Source organism: Vulpes lagopus, chromosome 6 (genome assembly GCF_018345385.1).
Source record: "Vulpes lagopus strain Blue_001 chromosome 6, ASM1834538v1, whole genome shotgun sequence".
Classification (NCBI taxonomy): Eukaryota; Metazoa; Chordata; class Mammalia; order Carnivora; family Canidae; genus Vulpes; species Vulpes lagopus.
This window is the reverse complement of record NC_054829.1, coordinates 82799340-82825613: the sequence shown is the minus strand read 5'-3', so window position 1 is coordinate 82825613 and position 26274 is coordinate 82799340. Positions and strand designations below refer to the sequence as shown.

At 40.3% G+C, this 26274-nt stretch overlaps 1 protein-coding gene and 1 pseudogene across 2 annotated transcripts; both read left to right on the top strand.

The window, feature by feature from the left end:
- COQ2 (coenzyme Q2, polyprenyltransferase) lies at nt 1-23698 on the top strand. Of its 2 annotated transcripts, none has more exons than XM_041759363.1 (7): nt 1-270; nt 5230-5396; nt 12180-12301; nt 13565-13650; nt 15273-15406; nt 16659-16847; nt 23582-23698. In XM_041759363.1, the coding sequence occupies exons 1-7, from the start codon at nt 24-26 to the stop codon at nt 23615-23617; spliced, it is 981 nt and encodes a 326-aa protein (XP_041615297.1). In that variant the 5' UTR covers nt 1-23; the 3' UTR covers nt 23618-23698. The 2 variants fall into 2 exon arrangements, with proteins under 2 accessions (XP_041615297.1, XP_041615296.1); XM_041759362.1 differs by lacking the exon at nt 23582-23698 and adding an exon at nt 18735-19408.
- On the top strand, nt 23638-25490 carry LOC121492665 (annotated as a pseudogene).
- The last annotated feature ends 784 nt before the right edge of the window (nt 25491-26274 follow it).

Here is a 26274-nt window from a genome sequence, read left to right as displayed (position 1 = left end):
GGGGCCACGCCCTCCCGGGCGCCATGCTGGCCGCTCGCTGCGCGGCCCTCGCGGGGGGGCTGCGGGTCCTGACACGGCCGTGGCTGCGGGGGTCCGGCGCCCTGGCCCTGGCGCGCGCGGCTGGCGCGCTCCGCGCTGGGCATGGGCGGCCTTTGGCCGGGCCGGGACCGCGCAGGCGTGGGCTCGGCCTATCGGCCGCTGCGGTGGTGAACTCGGCGCCCCGCCCCCTGCAGCCCTACCTGCGCCTCATGCGGTTGGACAAGCCGATTGGTGAGTGCGGGGCGGACGGGCCGAAGCGCGCGGCGCCGCGGGCCGGGCCCGGGGGGCGGGGGGCCTGCGGGCGTTGTGGAAGCCGAGGCGCGGGGTACTCCCGGGACCCCCGGACTGGCGGGCGCCGAAGTGGCCCTCCTGTTCGCACGTCCCCCTGCGTCCTCAGTGCCCCGGGCGGGCGAGAAGTTGGCTCATGGCACGGCCCTTGTTGAAACAGGCCTTGAGCGGAAACTCCGTGCCCCTTTATTTGCACAGATTTACGGTATTGAAGCACTTCCACATTCATTGCTGTTTGATCCCTGCCGTAATTTTGCAAGGCTCCCGAAGCAAAGAACAGACACCGCAGTGATGCCGAGGAACCTAGTTTTGATGCTGCGTGCTAGCTTTGCCCGACCCCAACCCTAACGCAAAGATGTAATTCCACTGAATGCAGCGGGTAGCGCTTGCCGACTGCCTGTCAGCTCACAGTCGTCCCCGAAGATTTCTGTGGCCTTCCTATTTAAATAATACCTGCCACCTCAGTCTCTATTCCTCTACCTTCCAATTTTCGTCGTAGCACTCCCCACTGATTAACCTTACACACCGAGGGCTTGATGGACTGCTCCAACACAATCTAAGCGCCCCATCCATGGGACATTTCTATCTAGTGCCTCGTATAGAACCTGCCGGTAGTATCAAACGAATTCCTACCATACTGCCTAGTCTGGGGACAGAAAGGTCTATGGAAACGCCCTGCTTTCTAGTTGAAAAAGACGAATATGATTGGGTGAGCTGGGAAAGTAGGAGGTCAGATGTTAGTGGTACAGATGGCAAGTGGTACACTTAAGAGTGGTTACTGTGGATCCACATTGCTAGAAAGTGTCCAGAACAAATTGAATCTCAAAGGACAGGTAGATTTTGCAGAAGGGAGAAGAAATCTTGGTGGGTGGGGGAGATGTTTTTGCAGACTCAGGGGTTGAGAGTTGAAACATCAAGGATATGAGTTGATCTGGAATAGCAGATGGATGTAGAAAACACTGGGAGGCAAGGCTGGATAAGAGCTGGATGGAAAAAGGAGGGACAGTGGGAATGGAGGGGCCGAGACTGAACTGCAGATAATCTAGGTGATAGCATTTGCCATGGTAGTGCATGGAAATGCATCCAGGTGCTTAGACATATTCACTCCACGTCTGCCTAGCCAAGACCTCAAATTAGATCTTGCTTATGGTATTCTAGGTCTATGCACTACTTATTTGGGATCAGAGCACTAAGTGTTAGAACAATTAGCTATTGGGACACCTGGTGGCTCAGTAGTTTGGTGCCAGCCTTCGGCCCAGGGCGTGATCCTGGAGTCCCACGTCCGGCTCCCTGAGCATGGAGCCTGCTTCTCCCTCTGCCTGTGTCTCTGCCTCTCTCTCTCTCTCTCATGAATAAATAGGTAAAATCTAAAATTTATTCTCATGAATAAATAGGTAAAATCTAAAAAAAAAAACCAATTAGCTATTAAAATATAAAAGCAAATTAAATGATAAACACAGTCCTGCCATCACAACCCCTTGCATTTTGGGCCAGATAAGAGTTGATAGTCATTAATTTCCAAGTCCAGTTCTAATCTGAAGCATAATTATAATTCTGTTTTGGTGTCTGTGTCATGGAGCTGCAGTGTAGGCCTACAGACATCAGGACAGATCAACAGCTGCCATTATTCCCATTTCTGTAAACCTCTGACTTTTACATCAGTAAGAGGCTGGCTACTAAGGGTAATGAGTAAAACTCTGAAACCAGACCTCTTCATTTCTCATCTATAAAATGAAGATACTAACAGTACTGACTTTATAAGATTTTCATGAGAATCATTTATGTGTGTATGTGTTTCAAGTCCTTAGAACAGTGCCTGATATAATAAGCTCCCAAGAAATGTTAGGCATTAGTACTAGATGATTGCAGGGGTTTTTTGTTTTTTTGTTTTTTTTTTTTTTTTAAGACCATTTACTAATGGTCTATGTTACTGTTCATTGTTTTACTTTGTTGAAGTTGGATCTTGTTTTTATAAACCAAAGTGGAATTCCTTGTTTTTCAGAAGGGATTACAACTTCTTTCAAATGTGTCACAAACTGTGGTATTTCACAAAGTTTCAGCAGGTGGCACTCTTGACACTAAATTGGTGGTAATAATTTTTGTTTCCCTGCATTCATGGGTGATTATGTTGTCTTGAAGATAATATGTAATTAGTCAAGAACCTTAGGTTCAGTTTTCATAGGCTTTTTGGTCTGCCCACCACTTCTCAGGACTTGCTCATTTTCCTTTTTCAACAGTAGATATTTCTTTCTGAAACCTGTCTGCATCCTCATCTCCTCTGCATCCCTCTTCATGGAAGAGAGAATAATCAAAGTACCACTGGGAAGAGAGGCAAGAACCATTGCTGAGAATCAGGAGTGCAGAGGGCCAGTAAGGACTTCAGTGTATGTGGAGATTTGGGTAGAATGACTGATAACATTGCCCTTAGGGAGAGCCAGACCACCTGAGTTTACATTTCAACTCTGCCACTTTTTGCCCTTTGTGACCTTGGGCAAATTACTTCCTTTGTGCTTCAATTTTTGTATTTGTTTCGTGGGTATCATAAAAACAGTGCCCATCTCATAGGTTTGTCCTGAGAATCAAAAGTATTTCTTGATAGCACCTGGCACATAGCAACAGTTACATACTTGCTCTGTTTTTATTTTCATCATTACCAGTATCATTTTCTCATTAACAGTTCTCAGAGATAGTCTTTCCCCTCATTTACAGATGAGGAATACTGAACCTTAAAGTTTAATATACTTCAGTGTCGAGGCACCTGGAGGCACCTGGATGGCTCGATCGGTTAAGCATCTGCCTTTAGCTCAGGTCATGATCCTGGGATCAAGCCTCGCATTGGGCTCTCTGCTCAGCAGGGAGCCTGCTTCTCCCTCTGTCTACTGCGCCCCTGCTTGTGTGCTTTCGCGCACGCTCTCTCTCTGTCAAATAAGTTTTTAAAAATCTTTAAAAAAAAAAAAAGATGAACCAATTAATATACTTCAGTGTCTGGCATCATTCCATTTATAGTGGCAGACATCAAACCGAATGTCTGACTTTCCCTAGGAACCCCCCTCATCCATAGGAGTGCCCTACAGCTTCCTATAGGTAAATGAATATAGTACCTTTAATGCAACTGATAGTGAAGGAAATTTTGTTGCTGACACAAAAATGCTGTAGGTGATTACAACATCTTTTCTCTCCAGAATTCTTTTTTAAATAGACCCTTCAGTTCTAGCTGCACTAGGGAAATAATGCCTTTGAAGTGGTGGTCTTTTGTATCTATCAGGGCAGGGTCACTCTGTCCCTCCGAGCTATACTGGGAGATCTAGGAAAAAGGAAGTAAACACTTAACCTCTCTGTGCATTTGTTTCCTCACCTGTAAAATAGGAACAATAGTAGTGCCTACTTTGTAAGGGTGTGGTGGAGGACTAAATGAGTTTGTGTGTATAAAGCATTTGGAATAGTAACATTTACTGACATGTTAGCTTTTGTTGCTTTTGTTTTATATGGAACACACCAAATATGTGTCTATCCAGGAGAACCTGAACCTGAACCTGAATTTGAGTCTGAACTGGCCCTTGCTTGTTTTCAGTCTCTGCTTGCCTTTTCTGCTTTGTCCTCCCTGATCCCTCCCCCAGTAACTTGGGTGGCACTGTTTTGTGCATTTTTGTAGGACCCTGTATTTGCCCTATTTTTGAATTGATCCATTTTATTGTTATTGTTTAACTGTGTTTCTTCCTTTTCATTTATAAGCTGTGTGAAAGCAGAAAGCCTCTCTGCCTTAGTCACTGTTGTATTCCCAGTTCTTGTACGTGCTTTATAAATACCTATAAATGAATAAAGCTTAAGCTTATGAAGTTTAAATATGATTATAGGTACTTTGTCATTTGGCCATTTTTGTATAGGATCTCATTTTTATTTAGCCACATCTCCTTTTTTTTTTTTTTTCCTTTTTCTCTTATGTGGCAAAATTGGGCAGTAAAGCTCAGAATTTATCTTAATAGGCACCATATCCAAACATTCATTGAAAGACTTTCTTTTGAAAGTAGAATATCAGAGTTTACATGTAAAGTCTCCTGTCTGCACAGTCTTTTTGGCTTCACCTTAATTTCATCTGGTTTATGGGCTAAGTAAGTACCAAGAACTAATCCCATTTGTGCATGTAGTTGTAAAATATTTAAAAACCAGTAAGTTAATGACCTCTTTCCTGCAACACCATTTTATTTTATTGTACTGACAACAGTAAAAAAAGTTTTGCTGACCTTTTTTTAGCAGGTAGGTAATACATTGCATGTGATGCAAAATTCAGAAAGTGCAAAGGTATAGAGTGAAAACTAAGTCTTCCTCCCCTGTCTCCCAGCCACCCAGTTCCCCTCCCCAGAGGCAGATATCATTATCAGTTTCTACTGTCTCCTCCCTGACATGGCCTGTGAACATACTGACATTCAAATGTGTGTATCTGGTGGTGGGAGGTGGTACACAGCATGGTAAAAATAGTTTGGCTGGACTGCTTTGTAACCTCATGAGAAAAGCATGAGTATCTGACTCCCCAGTGTGTGTTATCTGACTGGGTTTTGCTCATCTGATGTGTGAAAAATGTTATCTCAATGTAATTTTGATGTGTATTTCTTAAAGTTGATCTTTCATATAAATAAGTCATTTGTATTTCCTTTTCTGTGAACTTCCATTATTATTTTAGTCTGTTTTTCCATGGACTATTGATCTCTTTTCAGAGTCTAGGAACCCTACATATTGGGCCAAAAAGTCCTTTGTGATATAAGTTGTTAATTTATTCTCCCAGTTTTGTCCTGTGTTTTTGATTTTGTGTTCTTTACTTTTTTGGGATGTAGTGTTTGAACAAATGAAGACAGTTAACTAACTAACTTGAATGTGTACCTTTTTTGTCTTTTTATTTTTGCTTAGGAACCTGGCTGCTGTATCTGCCATGTACTTGGAGCATTGGGTTAGCAGCTGAACCAGGTTGTTTTCCAGATTGGTACATGTTATCCCTCTTTGGCACTGGAGCTGTTCTGATGCGTGGAGCAGGCTGTACTATTAATGACATGTGGGACCGGGACTATGATAAAAAGGTAGTTTCTTCCGGGAAAGGAATAGGGAGGCTCCTCTCAATTTTGCAGAGTGACATGGTGGCATCACTTCTAAAGTTCACAGAAGGCAAAGGATCTTTTACTGTACTCCTTGAAATCCAGCATCGTAAGAAGTGCCGTTTTTCAGTAGAATAGTTGATACTGCAAAGTGCAGTGTACTTTCTCAACAAAAGCGGCCATGCAGGCAGGGAGTGTACTTCATTTTTACAAAATGAATTAGAATTTAGAAGGCTAAGGTAAGGATGTTAGGAGCAAAGTGAAAAGTTCATCCTGAACTTTTGTGTATCCCAAAGAACTGTCATTCTTTCCTTTGAGATATATAGTGGAGTTGTAACTATTCTTCTATAATTCAAATCTTAATTTAAATAAGCCAAGGAAGCCCCTATTAGCATTTGCTGTGATTATTTCCTTACAAAAATGTAATTTTATTCTTTTTTTTCTCCTTAGAAAAATAGTACATGTTTAATCTGAAAAATTTGGGCAGTACAGAAGTAGGAAGTATAGAAAATTCAAGTCTTTCTTATCTCCTCTCCCAGACCCCTAGAGAAACTTCACTTAACAGTTTGATGCATTATATTTCTCTGGATTATTTTCTCTTCATGTTCAAATGTTTGTGTATAATTATTTTTTCCTCAACAGACAGTTATTTTCTCAGGGGAAGCGTCCAGCTTGTTTGCCTTTTATCCTAGTGACTGTGCCATTACAAGTACAAGATCATTCATTAAATGCTTGAGTAAATAATCAAGTAAACTTTCAACTTAAAAGAAACCCATGAAAAATTAATACAAAATGAATAATTTTGTATACATTTATATAAGGTGAATAGTTGGGACAGCCCCGTGGCTCAGGGGTTTAGCGCTGCCTTCGGCCCAGGGCGTGATCCTGGTGACCCGGGATCAAGTCCCATGTGGGGCTCCCTGCATGGAGCCTGCTTCTCCCTCTGCCTGTATCTCTGCCTCTGTGTGTGTGTGTGTTTCTCATGAACAAATAAATAAAATATTAAAAAATAATAATAGGGATCCCTGGGTGGCACAGCGGTTTGGCGCCTGCCTTTGGCCCAGGGCGCGATCCTGGAGACCTGGGATCGATTCCCACATCGGGCTCTCGGTGCATGGAGCCTGCTTCTCCCTCTGCCTGTGTCTCTGCCTCTCTCTCTCTCTGTGACTATCATAAATAAATAAAAATTAAAAAAAATAAAAATAAAAAATAAAAAATAATAATAAGGTGAATAATCATCCCTAGTTTGCCTTTCATACTACTGGTCTGAATTTTCTTTTAGCAAGGTATACCTGCAATGATTTTTAGTTTGTAAGAACAATATCACAATGTGTTTTTTAACTAAAAAATATTTATTGAGTATTTGCTGTATGTGAGACACAGTGACAGGTTTTAGGATCGCATGAATGAAAGGCAGTATTCCTGACCTCACAGTTTCATAGTTACACTCCAGCAGCACTGTTGTGAGAGTGGTATCTACAAGGGAACTTACTGACGACCACCTACCTCAGCCAAAGGGAGCAGAGAGAACTTTCCAGGGGGGTGACTTTGAACTGTGTTAGCATAAGATGGCAAAAACAAGGGTGGGAGGAAGAGTGAAGGTCTTGAATGGCTGTGAGATTAAGTATAAAACTTAACCACTGCAGCGATGTGGTTTGTGTGTGACTAGAGGATAGGATAGTGGCAGGTGGCTGGAACTGCATGTTGAACACATCTCTAGACCCCCCTGACCCAACTGGGGTAGTTGATTCATGTCAGGAGATGCATACTTTCTTGATTTGGGGTTCATACACCCCAGTCAGTTTTTCATTCTACATAACCAGATGATTGAGGCTTCTGGTATATATTACTTCAAAATAATTCTTGAACATGTTTCGAGCAGCTAATATCAAAATCCTGGTTGTAATATTTTATTGACTCATAAAGTTTTCCAGATGTTACTTTTGAGAGAAACTGGAAAAAGGACATGTGGGATCTTTATATTTTTTAAAACGCAGAGATGTTTTTTAAAAACTGCACGTTGAGGTGCCTGGGCAGTTCAGTCATTTAAGCGTCCAACTCTTGGTTTCGGCTCAGGCCATGATCTCCCAGTTGTGGGATGGAGCCCCACATCAGGCTATGTACTCAGCGCAGAATCTGTCTCAGATTCTCTCTCCCTCTCCCGCTCCCCCATGTTCTTGCGCTCTCTCTCAAAAAAAAAAAAATAAAATCTTTTTTTTAAGATTTTATTTTTTATTTTTTTAAAGATTCCATTTATTTATTCATGAGAGTCCCAGAGAGAGAGACAGACAGACACACACACACACACACAGGCAGAGGGAGAAGCAGGCTCCATATGCAGGGAGCCCGACATGGGACTTGATCCAAGGACTCCAGGATCACGCCGTGGGCCGAAGGCAGGAGCTAAACCGCTGAGCCACCCAGAGATCCCCCAAAAATAAAATCTTAAAAAGAAAAAAAGCTGCATATGAATCTATAATCATTTCAAAAGAGAAAAGGTTAATTAAAAAACTAATAGGTAATATAATTAAAAAAATAATAACCAACTTTTAATTAACAAAATATGACCATTTTCGTTTCCCCTTAAGTGATTTTTCTTTTCTCTTTAGGTTACAGGGTTACTGATTAGATATCTTTTATCTCCCCTATGACATTTTTCTCTGATTAGAAGAGTCCAGGTTCTATATAGACATACAACAAAGCTCTTAAATCAGTGTTTTATAGCTATTAAGGAGGTTTTGCTAATAGGACTTAAAATGTTATATGTATTTCTTTTTTAATCTAATTTCTTTTTAAATATTTTGGTCTATTTAAATGGGAAAAAAAAATTCATTTACCCATATCTCCCATCTCCCCCCTCCCCCCCAACTCCTGCCTCTGGCAACCACCAACCTAATCTCTTTTTCTATAAGCTTGAGTTTTTGTTTTGTTTTAGACTCCGTATGTAAGAGAGTCTTTCTGTCTGACTTCTTTCACTGAGCATAATGCCCTTGAGATCCATCCATGTTGTTTCAAAATGGCAAGATTTTTTTAATGGCTGAATAGTATTCCATTTTGTGTATATGTGTGTGCATGTGTATGTACCACAGTTTTTTTATCCATTCATCCATCAGTGGATACTTAGACTGTTTCCATATCTTGGCTATTTTAAAGAATGCTACAGTGAACATGGGGGTACATATATCTTTTCAAATTAATGTATTCGTTTTCCTTGGATAAATACCTAGACACATGGAATTCTGGATCATATGATAGTTCCATTTTTAATTTTCTGAGAACTGCCATACTGTTTTCCACAGTGGTTGCAACAGTTTACATTCATCAATAATGCACAAGAGTTCCCTTTTCTATACATCCTCACTAACACTTATTTCTTGTCTTTTTGATAATAGCCAATCTAACAGGTGTGAGGTGATACTTCACTGTGGTTTTGTTTGCATTGCTCTGATGATTAGTAATGTTGAGTATCTTTTCATACATCTGTTGGCCATCTATATGTCTTCTTTGGAAAATGTCTATTCATGTCCTCTGCCTATTTTTTATTTGGATTTTTGGGTGGTGGTTTTTTGTTTTGTTTTGTTTTGTTTTTAGCTATATGAATTCTTCATATATTTGGATATAAACTCCTTACCAGACATATGATTTGCAAATACTTTCTCTCATTCAGTAGGTTGATTTTCATTTTGTTGATGATTTCCATTGCTGTGCAGAAGCTTTTTAGTTTGTGTAATCCCACTTTATTTTTGCTTTTGTCGCTTTTATTTTTGGTGTCAGATCTAAAAATCATTACCATGACCTGTGTCTAGGAGCTTACTGCTATGTTTTCTTCTAGGAGTTTCAAGTCTTATGTGCAAATCTTTAAACCTTTTTTGTTAATTTTGTGTATACTGTAAGATAGGGGTCCAGATTTTACATATGGCTGTCCGTATTTCCCCACACCATTTATTCAAGAAACTCTTCTTTCTCTATTGTATAGTCTTGGCTCCTTTGTCATAAATCAGTTGACCATGTATGTGTGGGTTTATGTCTGGGCTCTCGGTTCTGTTTCACTGATCTATATGTCTGTTTTTCTGCCAAAATGAAGCTGTTTTAATTACTGTAGCTTTGTAGTATAGTTTGAAATCAAGAAGTGTGATGCCTCCAGCTTTGTTCTTCTTTCTCAAGATTGCTTTGGCTACTTGGGGTCTTTAGTGGTTCCATACAAATTTTAGGATCATTTTGTTTCTTTGAAAAATGCCGTTGGGATTTTGATATGGATTGCATTAAATCTGTATATTGCTTTGAATAGTATGAACATTTTGGCAATATGAATTCTTCCAGTGCATGAGCAAGAAATATCTATCCATTTATTTGTGAGTTTAATTTCATTAATGTCTTCTAGTTTTCAACATACAGGTGTTTCACCTCCTTGGTTATATTTGTCTATAGGTATTTTATTCTTTACTGCAATTGTAAATAAGATTGTTTTAATCTCTCTTAGGTAGTTCATTATTAGTGTTTAAAAAACACAACAGATTTTTTACATTTTAAAGAATGAGTTAAAAGGCTTGACTAAGTTGTAATGCTTACCTCACAGTTTCTTAAAGACTATATATCATTAAGGATATATTTGTGGCTCAGAGTTTTGCTTAGTATGTTAGATAATAAGTAAATTGCTAGTATATTAAATGATAAATCTATTGTTATTTGGGTATATGAGTTAAGTGTGTTCTGTTGATGTTCTGTATAATCTACCAACCATGTGATAAACATTAGGTTCATAAACATCGAAATAATCTCAGCGTATAAGTGTTAGTGATTTAGTTCTATTTTATTTATTTATTTATTTATTTATTTATTTTATTTATTTTATTTTTTTAAATAAATAAATCATGACCTGAGCCAAAGTCAGATACTTAATTGACTGAGCCACCCAGGTGCCCCAGTTATTCAGTTTTATAAGCTATGAGTAAATGGTTTCATTAAAAACCACATGGAATAAGTTTTGATCATCATATTACATCATTTTTAGTCTTTTGATGGAGTGCTGGTTTATTTTCAGCTTTTGAATTTAGCTAGGTAATTATAACTACCTGTGTAGTTATAAAAGGACTGTGTAATCTGTGGTTAATAGTATGGTCAGGTGAGCTAGACAGACTGTGCTACTTCCCATCCCTGACCTTGGAAAGTTACTGAACTCTGTTTCAGTTTTCTAAAACAAATGGCAAGAACTTGTGAGTGGCTAAAAGTCAGGAATGTTATGAGGATTCAGTGGTGGGATAAATACATAGCTCTTAGAATAATGACACATGGTAAGTGCTCACGTACTAGTTGGAATAACCATAATATCCTAAAACAAATACAAGATATAAATATATTGCCAACTAAAACTGTGGGGATTAAATCAAAGATAAAAGATCCAAGTCTGGCAGTCTAAGTAAGGTGAGTCATTATGGTTTTTGACAAACTGTTTTATTGCACAGTGAAGCATGCTATAAAATGAGTCAGCAAATTTTCTCCTAGTAAATATTTTAGACTCTGTGGGCCATACCATCTTGCAACTACCTGATTCTGTTGGAGCATGAAATCAGCCATATACAATACGTTAACAAATGGATATATCTTTGTTTCAATAGAATTTTATTTATGGACACTGAAATTTATATTTCATAATATTTTCATAAGTCATATTACTTTTTTTTTTTAACTGATTTTCAACTGCCTAAAAAAGAAAAACCATTCTTATTATCTCATGGCCATATAAAAATAGGCAGTAGGCTGGATCTGGCCCATAGGCATAGTTTGCTAACCCTTGATATAAATCAAAACGGAAATATGTTATATTCATATGCTAACATTTACTGCATACTTACATGCTTTAGACACCACATTTACTCTGAGGTAGTGCTCTTATTACTTCTTTCTCTTCTTCTTCTCCCTCTCTTTCTGTTTTTCTTTTAACAAGTAAGTAATATAAGCCCAAGAGGGCTTAAATAATTTGCAAAAATTCACACAGCCAATAAGTAGGTTATAGAACTGGATTCAAATGCTGGCCTCTTGGGTCCCAGGTCTTGAGTTCTTCTAACAATGCTGAAAATTTTGGTTATGCCCTTTTTTTTTTTATGCTTCAATTTAGAATAATCACATTTCATGATCTCTAGACAGCAAAAAAAACCCACTAATATATCCTATTGGTCCACATAATAGCTCTGTCTGTTCATATTCTTACATTGAGTCTGCCCTTTATATTTGGGTACAATTAATATTAGATTATAGTCCCATCCTTAAATAGCCTGGCAAAAGCACTCCTGCTTTCAAACCCAGATAATCTGTCTTCTTTCTTTATTTACATTTGATTGCTGATTGCAGTGCTTCCTGTAATCAAAACATTCACTGCAGTTTCCTCTTTCCTGAGAATTACCATAATTATTGTCTCTTTTTTCTCTGTGGAAATTAAACATATACATGCTAAAAAGCTGGGTAGCTAAATAGCCAGATAAGGAAGTTGCTTCATTTTGTGGGGTTGGAGATGGAGATGGGAGATGAAAAGAGAGGGGAATGAGTGGTGGGAATTTTTAGTGCTTTTCAAAGCTGTTTTATTTTATTTTTTTTTTTCAAAGCTGTTTTAAATATGAAGCTTTTATTTTTGGCAGCGTTTCCAATGTTGGTTTTACCTTTTATTCATATTATTTTCCTTAGTGCCTGCCATGGGCCATTCTCTTGATTACATGTTTAAATTTATGATTGAACCATTACATGAGGCTAAAGTATCTGTTTTTATGTATTAAGGTTATAAGAACAGCAAATCGCCCAATAGCTGCTGGAGACATTTCAACTTTTCAGTCCTTTATTTTCCTTGGGGGACAGCTGACCTTGGCACTGGGCATTCTTTTGTGTCTGAATTACTACAGGTATAGTAAATGTGTTTTTCAGAATCACATATAAAATCTCTCTTTTGAAATGGAGAAAGTAAGAATAAATAAAATTAAAATATCTGTATCCAAAGTTGTTTATTGGCTATCTATGGAGCATCTGTAAATTAGCAAGTATAAAGACATTACCACATGTTGTAAAAGCAAGAATACTTTCAGCCAAAGGAATGAGAAGATCAGCATTTAATTTATTCTGAGCCACTGTTATACTTCCATTATGTGTTACCTAAGAAACACATGGCACCTTCATAACTTTTTCGGATGTATACAGGGATGTTGGTCTATACCCTTATGTATAATTTTATTTATCCTGACACAATCTCTAAAGTAGAGAGAAGTGATTATACTCATTTTGCAAAAAGATTAAGCAGGTCTTTCCCAGAGCCATGCTTATAATCGATGACAGAGGGGGAAAAAGTGGAAGGATTCATTCCTAGATCTCTTAAGTAGAGACAAAATTAAAATTTGCACATCAGATGGCTGCCTACAAAGTATATAAATGAGAAAAAAAGACAAAAAATTTAATTGTCATTTTATAGAGACTAGATTTAATTGCACACTTTGCCCTGATAATATCATGTGAAAATGCTTTTGGAATGTTTTTCCTGGAAGGACCATGTTAGGCGAGCTATGAAGTACCTAAAAACACCTTAGGATGCTATTATCCTTTTATAGATGTTTTATCTTCTCCTAGAGAAGTGACACCCATTGTGCATATTGAGAGCGGGGATCTTGATTCTAACTCTGTGGGGCATCTCCATTTACTAGCTGTCTTAATGTTGGAAAACAACACTTAGAGAAGCAGTAGCATGGAATGGGTAGTAAGTTGGACTCTGGAGCCATCTTGCCCTAAGTTTGAATCTGGCCCTGCTACTGACTGGCTCTATGACAGTCAACAAATTACTTAATCTCTTTGTGCTTTAGTTTCCTCATCTGCAAAAAACAAGTAGAATAAAACAGTTTGCCTCTTAGGTTTGTGGTAAAAATTATGGATTAACATATGTAAAGCAGTTAGAAAAGTGCCTAATACATGAAAGCATTATATGTATTATTATTTTGTTTGGTTGTTTTGTAACACTTAAAATATTTTCTAATTACTTTTATCCTAATTAAAGTCTAGGAAAATAATTTTACATAAAAAATATAACAAGTCATTTTCCAGTTAGTATTACTACTGTTGTCTTATTTAGCAATTTCTAAGAGATGGTGATATTAATCTGTAATGGTTTTTCTTGATTTCAGTATAGCTCTGGGAGCAGCATCCCTGCTTCTTGTCATTACCTACCCACTAATGAAAAGAATTACATACTGGCCTCAATTAGCCCTAGGTGAGCTTGAAATAATTACAAGGATTTCCTTCAATACCCTCAAACTTATACTTTGGTGTGTGTGTGTGTGTGTGTGTGTGTGTGTGTGTGTGTGTACAGTGTGGCAGAAATAAAATGTCAAGTCAGTCATGAAATTTTCCAAACCAAGAATAGATTTTCATATTTTAATGGAGGGCAATTAGCCATTTTTATTGGCTAAGGAATTTTACATACTTATTAAGATTATCATCATTATTATTTTCTGAAATGCTCTTTTAAAATCTAAGTATGTCACAAAGAAAAAATTAACTGATTTGACCGTACCCTTCTCTTTAGGTGACTAATTTGGATGCCTTGATGACTTGGGGTATTGGGGTAGAAAACAAAGTCAGGCAAGAGAACCAGGGTTAGTATGTGCAAGCCTAGACAGACCATCACTGTTAAGCCTTCCTTAGATCTCCCAGGAGAAAGCTAGCCAGTCTTGCCTCTGGCTCCCACAGCACTCTGGCGTGGTGCTTACTATTTTCAACCAGCAATCACTAAAACAGAAGATGCTGAAAGCCGCCTCTGTCTCCTCAGTTGTAAATTGTAAATGCCTAACAGATAAAACTTTCTTTACATGTAGATGGCCCAGCATCTAACATAGCATTTGCTGTATCACAGGTATTCAATAAATATCTGTTGACAGAGCAAGCAAAGGTTGATAGGTAGGTAAATCAGAATCTATTGCAAAAATATTTACTCCTAGAATAAGCTAGAGTATTCCTAGAACTATTCTAGAACTATTCTAGTTGTTTTAGTGAATAAAAGAAGAAAAATGGTTTCTGAGAAAAGACATGTGGGACCCACTGAGTATGAGATACCTAGGGACTTGCAGGTACAGATGCCAGCAGGCAGTTCAGTCTCTAGTCTGAAGTGTAAGGAAGTGATCAGATTGCACAAAGAGATTTAGGAGCTGTGTGCTTGTAGGTGTTTGTTTACAGTCCTCAGAGAAGATGGACTTACAGAATAAATAAGTGTACCTGCCTATGCTCTTGTTTCTGTAGCTTATGGGGGAAATAGAGTCATAAAGGAAAGAACGGGGTTTTGGCTCAGGTAGGTCTAAGGTGAAACTCCAGCTTCTATTTTCACTGACTGTGCCAGCCACCATACTTGGTAGGGTAAATGATGTTTTCCTGAAACATCCTTTTTATCAGGGTGATACTATTCTTTCTGTTACCTGGATTATTTTGTCAATTAACCTCTCTGAGCCTATTTCCTTTTTTTGCTACGTAGCTAATCACCACAGAGAGCTGAGAGCATTTCAGGAAACAGTGCACAAAGCCTAATGTATAGAGACAGTTATTATGTGCTGATGCCCCTTCTTCTCTTTGGGAGTCTAAAGTGCACTTAGACTTGTCCTCTCTTGGGCAGCCCGGGTGGCTCAGCGGTTTAGCGCCACCTTCAGCCCTGGAGACCCGGGATGGAGTCCCACTCGGGCTCCCTGCATGGAGCCTGCTTCTCCCTCTGCCTCTCTCTCTCTCTCTCATTCTGTGTGTGTGTGTGTGTGTGTGTGTGTGTGTGTGTGTGTGTGTGTCTCATGAATAAATAAATAAAATTAAAAAAAAGACTTGTCCTCTCTCTCTGTCTCTCACCATTTGTAGGGTTGACTTTTAATTGGGGAGCATTACTTGGATGGTCTGCTATCAAGGGCTCCTGTGATCCATCTATTTGCCTGCCTCTTTATTTTTCTGGAATTATGTGGACTCTAATATATGATACTATCTATGCCCACCAGGTAAAATGATATCTTTTTTCTTTGGTTTAGTTATTGTTGCCGTTTAAGAACTTTATGAACCACATTAAAGGGGAAGTATACTTTTCTCAAAAGAAGATCATTCATGCTTTCTTGGCACCAACAAAATATTTTTGCTTCATGTGGTATGCTTACCAGAGATCGATTCTTTTATTTACAAGTACTTAAACAGTATTTACTATATGCCAGGCACTGTGTTTTTCTTTTTTTAAAGATTATTTATTTGAAAGAGAGAGTACAAGTGGGGTGGAGGGGGGCTTGGGGGGGCGTGGCAGAGGGAGAGGAAGAGAAGGAGACTCTCCTTTGAACTTACAGTGTGAAAGGAAAAGCATACATTAACCCCACATTCATTATTTGGATTTGGTGCCCAGAAGATAGCCTATCAGGTCATTATCTGCCTGCAGGTGGGTACAGAGTTCAGCGTACAGCCTCTGATAACACTTGGCCATAATTAGAACAGTATGTGGAAATGCCTAGAAATTAAATTGCTGGGGAAGAGATCAGTCAGCTAGATGTGAATGTATCACCAAAACCTAGCTCTACTTAAACAGAAAGGATTTGATGGCAGAGGCAAGGAGTACATTGAGCTAGAAATAAAATGTGAATGGATGTGGTTAGGTGGCAATTGACCATTTTCTACATCTGTGACTTTAGCAAGATTGAAACTTAAATGTACAGGAAATTCTTGAGATTGGAGAGCCCTAAGGTAAGGAGAAGCTATGTGAACAATTAGACTTGAGTTTTGGGATCCCTGGGTGGCGCAGCGGTTTGGCGCCTGCCTTTGGCCCAGGGCGCGATCCTGGAGACCCGGGATCGAATCCCACATCGGGCTCCCGGTGCATGGAGCCTGCTTCTCTGCCCCTCTGCCTGTGTCTCTGCCTCTCTCTCTCTCTCTCTCTGACTATCATAAATAAAAAAAAAAAAATAGACATGAGTTTTAATTTTGAATGTGGTCAGTGTGAAGTTAAGAGTCATTAATAGGGTTATAATACAACGACAGGTGGAAATAAAGCTGGAAGATCATCTTAGCAGTGACACTTAACTACGATTCGGCCTGTGCATTTATTACCAGTCAGCCTATGTTTCCAAGTTACTGTCGGCTTTCACAGCTTCTATCCTTTGAAAGACAGTTTCTTCTGGGATTAGATAGTGGTGATGATTATACAACCAAAATGGTGAGTTTTATAGCATGTCAATAAAAACCGGACAGTTTCTTAATACTTTCTGTTGTTAGGACAAAAGAGATGATGCTCTGATTGGTCTTAAGTCCACGGCGCTGCGGTTCCAGGAGAACACCAAGCAGTGGCTCAGTGGCTTCAGTGTGGCGATGCTGGGGGCGCTGAGCCTGGTGGGAGTGAATAGTGGTCAGACTGCACCCTACTACACTGCTCTTGCTGCTGTAGGAGCCCATCTGGCACACCAGGTTTGACCTTTTTCTTACTTTTCCCCTCATTTTTCTGTGGTATAAACTGTAAAAATTATTTAAACAAAACAACCTCTGTGCTTACCAAGCAGGGTACTTCCTAAAACAACTACTTCGCTTATACTACCTTGAACCATGCCCTCCCCTCTCCTGATGTGTTGCTTGAAAAAGCTAGCTGTATTATTTTAGAGAAATAATCTAAAACTAAACCTAGATTTACTTTTTTTTTTTTTCTCCCTCTGATTTTTCTTGAAGTGCCTCTGATTCGTTTCTGGAAACATTTCAGCAATGTCTTAAAGGTTGTAGATTGAGTTTGCTCCAAAAGCAAACTGATCAACATAATCATCTTTTTAATATGTGGGTTTCAGTGATGGATGTGATGGTTAGCAAACTAATCATTCCTAAGTTTGGGTCCCACTGGCATTAACAACCAAAGCCAGAGAAGACATGAAGTGCTAACATGTCAGAGTTCTGCCTAAATCATGGGAAACTCATTTCAAGATGTTCGGCCAGCACCCAAAAGCTTATATTGTGAATCTACATTATTGACTTTGGTAAATTAATGAACTAAATCTAACCTTAATGAAATAGACTGCTAGTAAATGGCCTCTTAGTTTTGTGTCATGTTACTCTTATTTTCTTTGACAGATCCAAAAAGATGTTAGTCTGTATGTAGATGATCTGTTTTATGCAGATTATTGCAAATTACTTAGCAATATAGCAAGACTTGCATCACAGTATGAAGGAAACTAAAATCCAGTATCCATAAACCCCATGCCTTATCACCTTCATTGTTTTCCTCACAAGGAAAGCTTTAAGACAGGAATTGGTGATTCTTCAGGACCCTCTAGATTTCACCACTTTCCTCCTCAGAATTTCTTAGCACCCTATTTTACTCATAACTCAGCTCTGTGGGGGTTGTCACCATCAATTGATTGCCTGCTCAAGATAATGGATGTGTAGCCATATTTAATTAAGCACCAGGATATAAGTGGAGGAAGGCAGAAATTACAAATACAATTACAAATACTGTAAGAGAGATTTGGAACCCACTTGACAATTCTAAATGGCATTTGCGGTCTTCTGTCTAGTGTTGATGCAGTATTTTACGATGGACATAGCCTTCTCATTTTTGGAAAAAAAAGGAAATCATGGTGATTTTAAGTCCACAGTCCGTATAATAGAGAATAGTTGGGGAAATGATGGATGCTAATGCTAAAGCCTAGGAGTAACTGAGACAGGGACATGGGACTTCCTTGATAGATTTACTGTGGAGAAAAGGAATGTGTTTGTTCTAGGTGACTCAGCAGGTCTGGGTTGCCAGATCCCCCTCTATGTGGCAGTAGGAAGGAGATTGACACATCCGTGGGGTGTTTTTGGTTATAATAAATAAACTAGGGAGGAGGGGTTACCAGAGCCCCTGAGTTAGTGGGGCTGGGTTTGTTAACTATCTTTCAATGCAGTAGACAACCCAACACAATAGAGTTGTCCTTTCCCAAATGTGACTTGTCTACCTGTTGAGAAACATTACTCCAAGTAATAAAGCTAGAACTGAAGGGTAGGAGTAGGCAGATTTTAGATCATTGTAACTGGTTTAGAGCTTTCTAAAGAGTTAGAAATAAAAATAGCATGGGTTGCCTCTCTAAGCATTCATGAACCCCTCAAGTGGAAGATTTTACCACACAGCTTGGATGATACCCAATGAGAGATACGGTAGACTTTTCTATACCGGGAAAAGTACCCAAACTGTTTGGGTACATAAAGGACTTCCCATTCCTTAAAATCCTGTAACAAAGTGCTGTTGTCTTCTCTGTACAAATCTGTTTATTTGTGATGCCAAAAAGTTTATACTAAGTACTAATGTAGCATTGTGATCCTCTCTTACAGATTTACACTCTAGACATCCACCGACCTGAGGATTGTTGGGATAAATTTACCTCCAATCGAACATTGGGACTAGTGGTTTTGTTAGGGATTGTCCTTGGGAATTTGTGGAAGGAAAAGAAGACAGATGAAGCAAAGAAAAGTATAGATAGAATAGAAAATTAGCAAAGGACATTGATCTAGGAACCTTTAAAACAAACTTTTGCAAAACACTCTCAGGTCTTGTTACCACATAATTAGATTTGAATAAGCAGCCTTGCAATATGTTAAAGAGTTAAGAACCAGGAAATCAGATGTAGACCATATTTGCCTGGATTTAGTTTAAGTGTTATCTAGCAAAATCCTTCCCCTGTCTCATCCTGTAGGATTTGAGTGAACTTGAGTATTTAAGTTGATACATTCTTCTGCTCATTGGGATTCCCATCTGCAGTTACAGGAATGGTATGAGTTTGGGCACTTTAAAAGACGCCTGATTTATATCTCATCCAAATGAATGAATGTATGTAGGAAAGCGGACTTTAATTTTAGGGAAAAATAAAAGCTGCTGTAGAAAGTTGAGGTTTATTGTTTTTGTTGTAACCTTTACTTACTGCCAGAAGCGGTAACTGAGGAAACCATTCTCTGTTTTATATTTTAGGATAATTTAAATAAGTAAATAAAAATTTTTATCTACTGTATCCATACGTGTTTCTGTTGTTACCAGACCTGACATTTACTTCGTACATCTGGTCTCTGTACAGCAGTGGTGACCAGAATAAGCAGGCAGTCACCAGGGACTATTTTTAATTTCTGTTGATTTCTTTTTTTAATCTTATCAGATTGTGACTTACAGGATACTGGCATGTTGGTTAAGTGTCCTAACAATTTTTTCCCTTGCCGCCTTCAAAATATTCTCAACACAGCAGCCAGAGTGATTTTCTTAAAATCTATACGGGGTTCTCTCGTTCCTCTGCCTTTAGGATCTCCCAGGTTCCTCAGTACAAACTAAAAGTCCTGTCACCTACCAGGACCTTCATGATCTGGCTGCATCTGTAGCTACTTTCCCACACCCATCTCTAGCCCACTGTCTTCCTCACTGCTGCTCAGCAGGCTGGTGAACTTCTGCTCCAGGGCCTTTGCATGTACACTTCTGCTTGCCTGGAATGCTCTCCTTGAATTATGACAGTCCTTCATGGCAGGTCTTCTCCTAAATGTTACCTTCTCAAAGAGGCTTTTCCTGACCACTGTAAAATTTTGTAATAAATGCTACCTATACTTTTTTTTTTCTCTTCAGAATTTAGCACTATTAACCTCAAATATATTTTACTTGATTTAAGTGGTTCTCATGGATACTGGGCGGTAGGGGAGGCAGTTCTTTGTGGATTGTGGGTGGCAGTAAACACTAAATTGCATAATGGTGATAATGTTGATGGTGATAATGCAGCTGACAGAGTACGTACATGTGCCAGGCCCTAATAAATAAGCACAGGAAAATGTAATGAACTGTTTATTCAGCAAATACTGAATCACTGAGAGTGAATGTTTAGCTTTACAACAGTAGGAGCAGCCATAACTAATCTACTATAGCAGTAGTGAGTTGGAGGAGAGAATAGAAATGTTCCCTACTCTAAGGGAAATATGATTGGCTTCTATTTTATCTCATTCTGACATTGCATCAGGATAAACTTAAAACCCATTGACTTCTGGGTTTTTTTTTTCTTTTTATAAATAATATTTTTTATTTAAATAAATAAGGAAAAAACATAATTTATCTAAAAAATTTCAGCAATAAAAATACAGAGTTTATTTTTTTTTTAATTTTTATTTATTTATGATAGTCACACAGGGAGAGAGAGAGAGGCAGAGACACAGGCAGAGGGAGAAGCAGGCTCCATGCACTGGGAGCCCGACGTGGGATTTGATCCCCAGGTCTCCAGGATCACGCCCTGGGCCAAAGGCAGACGCCAAACCGCTGCGCCATCCAGGGATCCCAAAAATACAGAGTTTAAACAGATGGAGGGATGTCTTCAATAATGAGAGATGTGAGAAATGGAAAAAATTGAACTTATAAAAAGGTTGTGACTCTTAAAAATATACCATTTCTCATAGCAAAAAATGTTGATCTCTAAATGCTTTTCCCCAGGCATGGGCTCTAGAAGAACGCTGGCCAGGTTAAATGGCGGAGGAGCATGGCCATTGAGGATCTGTGTTTAGCACCAAGAGGCCTGGTGTGTCATCCCCTACACTGTACCCTAGAGGAAGCCTTAAAGTGGAATCCTTTCTTCATTTAGGGAAAAGTTCCAGTGTCTGAAAGGGCAAGAATTCTGTTGAGGACTGGCTGTATGATTTGCCAAAATTTACATAAGCTGTTCTAACCTGGCTATATAATTTGCAGATCACTGTATTTTAAAATGCTTAAAATCTTAACCCATTAGCACGAATTCCATTTGGAAGAGGTAAGAATAGTGCATTTCAATTTTATTTTCCTAAGTTGGCTGATGAAAGTTAATTTGAGGGAAATCTTAGAATCAGCAAAACAACAGCCATTTATGATAAATGGGAACAGGAGAGAATATAGGTTAAAATTCATGTGTTGTCTTGCCTTCAAAAAGCAGCTTAAACTTAATTATTTCAGTCCCTTTTCATCTTTCTTCTGTCAGGTAGAAAAGCTGAAAAAGTAGTATAAATATTTAAGGAGCAGATTGAGAGAGATGAAGTAGATTATTAACCTCTAAAGTCACAGGGTTAGAAAGAGGTACAGCTGTCATCCATCCAGTGATCTAGGGTCAGGGTGTCAGGAGAATACTGTAGGTTCAAATAGTGAAATTACATCTTGTTTTGGGAGATTCATTCAATGAAGGGGGTCCCTTGCCCTAAGTTTCTGCTGCAGATTCACTGTGAGGTTGTAAAGAACATTTGAAAGAACTGAACAATTGCCTGGTATAAGTTTATGGTAAGACTGGGTGTGGGGTGGGACCTACGGGAAACTGGCTAGAGTCAGAAAATAACCCATCTCAAGTGCTGCCTCTCCTCTTCCAGGACTTCTTTGCGAAATCACTCTATGCCTCTTCCAGATTGTAAGCCTTCCACAGGTCACACTCTGCTATTTCCCCCAAATCAACATACGCTCTCATCCTCAGGCTAGTCTCTTCGCTACCCACAGGCCACTCTCATCTGCCCAGCTCTGCCATTGCAGTTGCCCTAGCAGCTTGAACCTGGCGAGGACTTGGCCTTTGGAGCAGACAGCCCCATGTGTGAATCCTCCCTGTTGTACTTGCCAGCTCGAGACCTCAGTTCCTCTGAGGAACTGCTCTCCACCACCACATTCTTATCTGCCAAAACTGGGCTGTTGAGAGCATGAGACTGAGTTGGTGTATTACTCAAGCCTGTTAAGGACTGAATTCTATTGTGCCCAAATTCATATATCAAAATTCTACCCTCCAGTAACTCAGACAGTAACCACGTTTGGTGATAAGGTCTCTAAAGGAGGTTATTAAGTTAAAATGAGGGCATTTGAGTAGGCCCTAATCCATTATGATCCGTGCCCTTCTAAGAGGAAGTCTGGACACCAACACTCGCACCCAGAGATGACTGTAAAGACACAGAAAGAAAATGGCCACTTCAAGCCAAGGAGAGAGGCCTCAAAAGAAACCAACCTTGCCCACACCTTGATCACAGACTTCTGGCATCCAGAACTAAGAAAATAAAACCCACCCCATCCTACCTTTGTCCTAAAGCACAAGTTTTAGCTCTTCTAGTAATCACAATGGTGGACCGAATAAAATCCTCCAAAAATGTCCATGTCCTAATCTCCAGAACCAGTTTATGTGTTACCTTATATACTAAATACATAGTATGTATACTATATACTAAAGGGGCTTTGCAGATGTGATTGAGAAGAATCTTGAGACGGGACTACCATGGTTATCTAGGTGGGTACATTGTATTCACAAGACTTTTATAAGAGGGAGACAAGACCAAAGTCAGTAGCAAGAGATGGATCTATGAAGGATGAGGTTAAAGTGATGCAAGGGGTGGGACGCCTGGGTGTCTCAGGGGTTGAGCGCCTGCCTTTGGCCCAGGGTGTAATCATGGGGTCCCAGGATCGAGTCCCACATTGCTTCTCTCTCTGCCTGTGTCTCTGCTTCTCTCTGTGTGTCTCTTACGAATAAATAAATCTTAAAAAAAAAAAAAAATGCAAGGGGTGAGCCAAGAAATGCAGATGGCTTTTAGAAGCTGAGAGACCGGATGCAGATTCTCCCTTCAGAGCCTCTAGAGGAAACCAACCAGCTGACACCTTGACTTCTACCCAGTGGAACAGAGTTGGACTTCTGACTTCTAGAATTGGAAGATTATAAATCTGTGTTGTTTGAAGCCACTAAATATGTGGTAATTTGTTACAGCAGCGACAAGTAAACTAATAACAAGTCAAGCTCTGATTGACCAGTCCTCTGAACTGCCAGAGCACATGGTTGATACCAGGGGAGCAATTGCTAAGAACGCAAGTCCAGTGTCCGCTTGTGTGGATTGGAATCTCTGCTTTAACATCTGCCAGTTGGATGAACATGAGCCAGTTATGTGATCTCTATGTGGTTCAGTTCCTCAAACGGGACTAATAATAGTAACCTTCTCATGGAAATTCATCAGTCTCCATCTACTAGAATGCAGATTCAGTAGTAACTGGGACTTTGTCTTAGTCACTAATAGCCCCAATATACCATACTGTAGGAACTCAATCAGTATTTGTAACTTATCATACATTAGTTTACTTTTTTTTTTTTCATTTTCAATATTGAAGTACAGTTGACATGCAGTGTTGTATTAGTTTCAGGGGTGCAACATAGTTGATTCATTGATTCTATTCATTACAGAATGCTACTATGAGTACTTGCCAGACCCAGTGTTAGGTGCAACCGTTAGAAATTAGTGCCATACAGAGCGTCGGCGCTCGGGCCTGCAAGCCCGCTCCCGCCCTGCCCGGGCCGCCGCCTCCCAGCAGCCTGAAGTCTTCTACAACCAGATCTTCGTAAACAATGAGTGGCACGATGCTGTCAGCAAGAAAACGTTCCCCGCCATCACGCCATCCACCTGAGAAGTCCTCTGTCAGGTAGCTGAAGGAGACAGGAAGATGTGGACCAGGCCGTAAGGGCGCCCGGCTGAACCGCCTGGCCTCTCTGAGCGAGACCGGACCTACCTGGAGCCCTGGAGACCCTGGGTAGCGAACGGCAAGCCCTGTCATCTCCTACCTGGTGATCTGGACACGGTCCTCAGATGCCCCGTTACTGTGCGGGCCGGGCTGATAAGTACCATGGGAAAACCATTCCTATTGATGGGGACCTTTTCAGTTATACCTGCCATGAACCTGTCGGGTGTGCGGGCAGATCATTCCATGGACCTGCCCCCTCCTGATGCAAGCCTGGAAACTGGTCCAGCCCTGGCGACCGGAAATGTGATTGCAATGAAGGTAGCTGAGCAGACTCCGCTCACCACCCTCTATGTGGCCAACCTGATTAAGGAGGCTGCCTTTCCTCCTGGCGTGGTCCATATTATTCCTGGATTTGGCCCCACAGCTGGGGCTGCCATTGCCTCCCATGATGATGGGGACAAAGTGGCAGGCTCCGCCAAGGTTGGCCACCTAGTCCAGGTTGCTGCGGGTGACAGTAACCTCAAGAGAGTGACCCTGGAGCTGGGAGGAAAGAGCCCCCAGTATCATCATGTCAGATACAGACATGAACTGGGCGGTAGAGCAGGCCCACTTTGCCCTGTTCTTCAACGAGGGCCAGTGCTGCTGTGCAGGCTCCCGGACCTTTGTGCAAGAAGATGTTTACGCTGAGTTTGTGGAGCAGAGTATTGCCAGGACCAAGTCACATGTAGTTGGGAACCCCTTTGACAGCCAGACTGAGCAGGGGCCGCAGGTGGATGAAACTCAGTTTAAGAAGATCCTTGGTTATATCAAATCTGGGAAGGAGGAGGGGGCCAAACTGTGGTGGAGGGGCAGCTGCTGACCTTGGCTACTTTATCCAGCCCACCCTGTTTGGAGATGTGCAAGACAGCATGACTATCGCCAAGGAGATCTTTGGGACAATGATGCAGATCCTGAAGTTCAAGACCATAGAGGAAGTTATTGGGAGAGCCAACAATTCCAAGTATGGGCTGGCTGCAGCTGTCTTCACCAAGGACTTGGACAAGGCCAATTATCTGTCCCAAGCCTTCCAGGCTGGCACTGTGTGGATCAACTGCTATGATGTATGTGGGGCCCAGTCACTATTCAGTGGCTACAAGATGTCTGGGAGTGGCCAGGAGCTGGGAAAGTATGGGTTACAGGCATACACAGAAGTGAAAACTGTCATGATCAAAGTGCCTCAGAAGAACTCCTAAAGAACTCCACCAGCTCCCTCACTCATCCAGTGACTGAGGTCAAGGACATCAGCAGCAAAACCAAAAAAAAAATGACGCTTGCACACGAAAAGTCTCAAGAGAGAAATTCACTCATAGAATCTCTTGATTGAGAAAGTCCCAGATTTTGAATTGGTAAATGGGGGTGGATGCGGGGCAGAGTACAGGGAGAGCCTTTTACCCTGCAACAGTACTACTGCTAGGTTTCAGGCTGATTTTTCAAAACTAGATTCAAATGTCTTATCTTGTCCATCTGGTATCCTTCTGTAACTTGCCCTTGTGGGGAAACAAAAAGCTATTGTTTATCCTTGTACTAACAAGTTGGGGCAACAACTAGTGCCTTCCTTTGTATTCTGGACTAAAACTCATTAAAAACAATGCTGCTGGGATCCCTGGGTGGCGCAGTGGTTTGGCGCTTGCCTTTGGCCCAGGGCGCGATCCTGGAGACCCGGGATCGAATCCCACATCAGGCTCCCGGTGCATGGAGCCTGCTTCTCCCTCTGCCTATGTCTCTGCCTCTCTCTCTCTCTCTCTCTGTGACTATCATAAATAAATAAAAATTAAAAAAAAAAAACAATGCTGCTGTTCACTTTCTGGTTAAAAAAAAGAAGAAAGATGGGGATCCCTGGGTGGCTCAGCGGTTTAGCTCCTGCCTTTGGTCCAGGGCGCGATCCTGGAGTCCCGGGATAGAGTCCCGTGTCAGGCTCCTGGCATGGAGCCTGCTTCTCCCTCCTCCTGTGTGTGTCTCTCTCTCTTTCTCATTAATAAATAAATTTTTTTAAAATGTGCTTTAAAAAAAAGTTAAAAAAAGAAGAAAGAAAAAAGAAATTAATGCCATACAACAACATCTAAAAAAATTCACCATGTAAGGCACCGTAACAAAAATATACATTTTCATGTACCATAATTAAAACTGTAAAAATATATATAATGAAGATTAAAGAAACAAAAATAGCTATGTCACGGGTAATGAGTTATTATAATTTTGCTTTATAATAAAATTAGGGGGGCACTGGTCCTAAATTTCATGTTTTAAGCTAATCTATGAATGTGACATTCAGTCCTTCCAGTATTATTTTTACTTTTTAATACTTGCATTTAAAATACAGACTTCAACACAACCTCTGTGTAGTCCGTATAAAAACAAAGGAAAGAAGATTAGTACCAT

Coding starts and splice junctions, on each gene's coding strand:
- COQ2 (XM_041759362.1), top strand. CDS start 24: ATGCTGGCCGCTCGCTGCGCGGCCCTCGCGGGGGGGCTGCGGGTCCTG. Junction 271..5,229: donor GCGGTTGGACAAGCCGATTG/GTGAGTGCGGGG, acceptor ATTTTTGCTTAG/GAACCTGGCTGCTGTATCTG. Junction 5,397..12,179: donor ACCGGGACTATGATAAAAAG/GTAGTTTCTTCC, acceptor TTATGTATTAAG/GTTATAAGAACAGCAAATCG.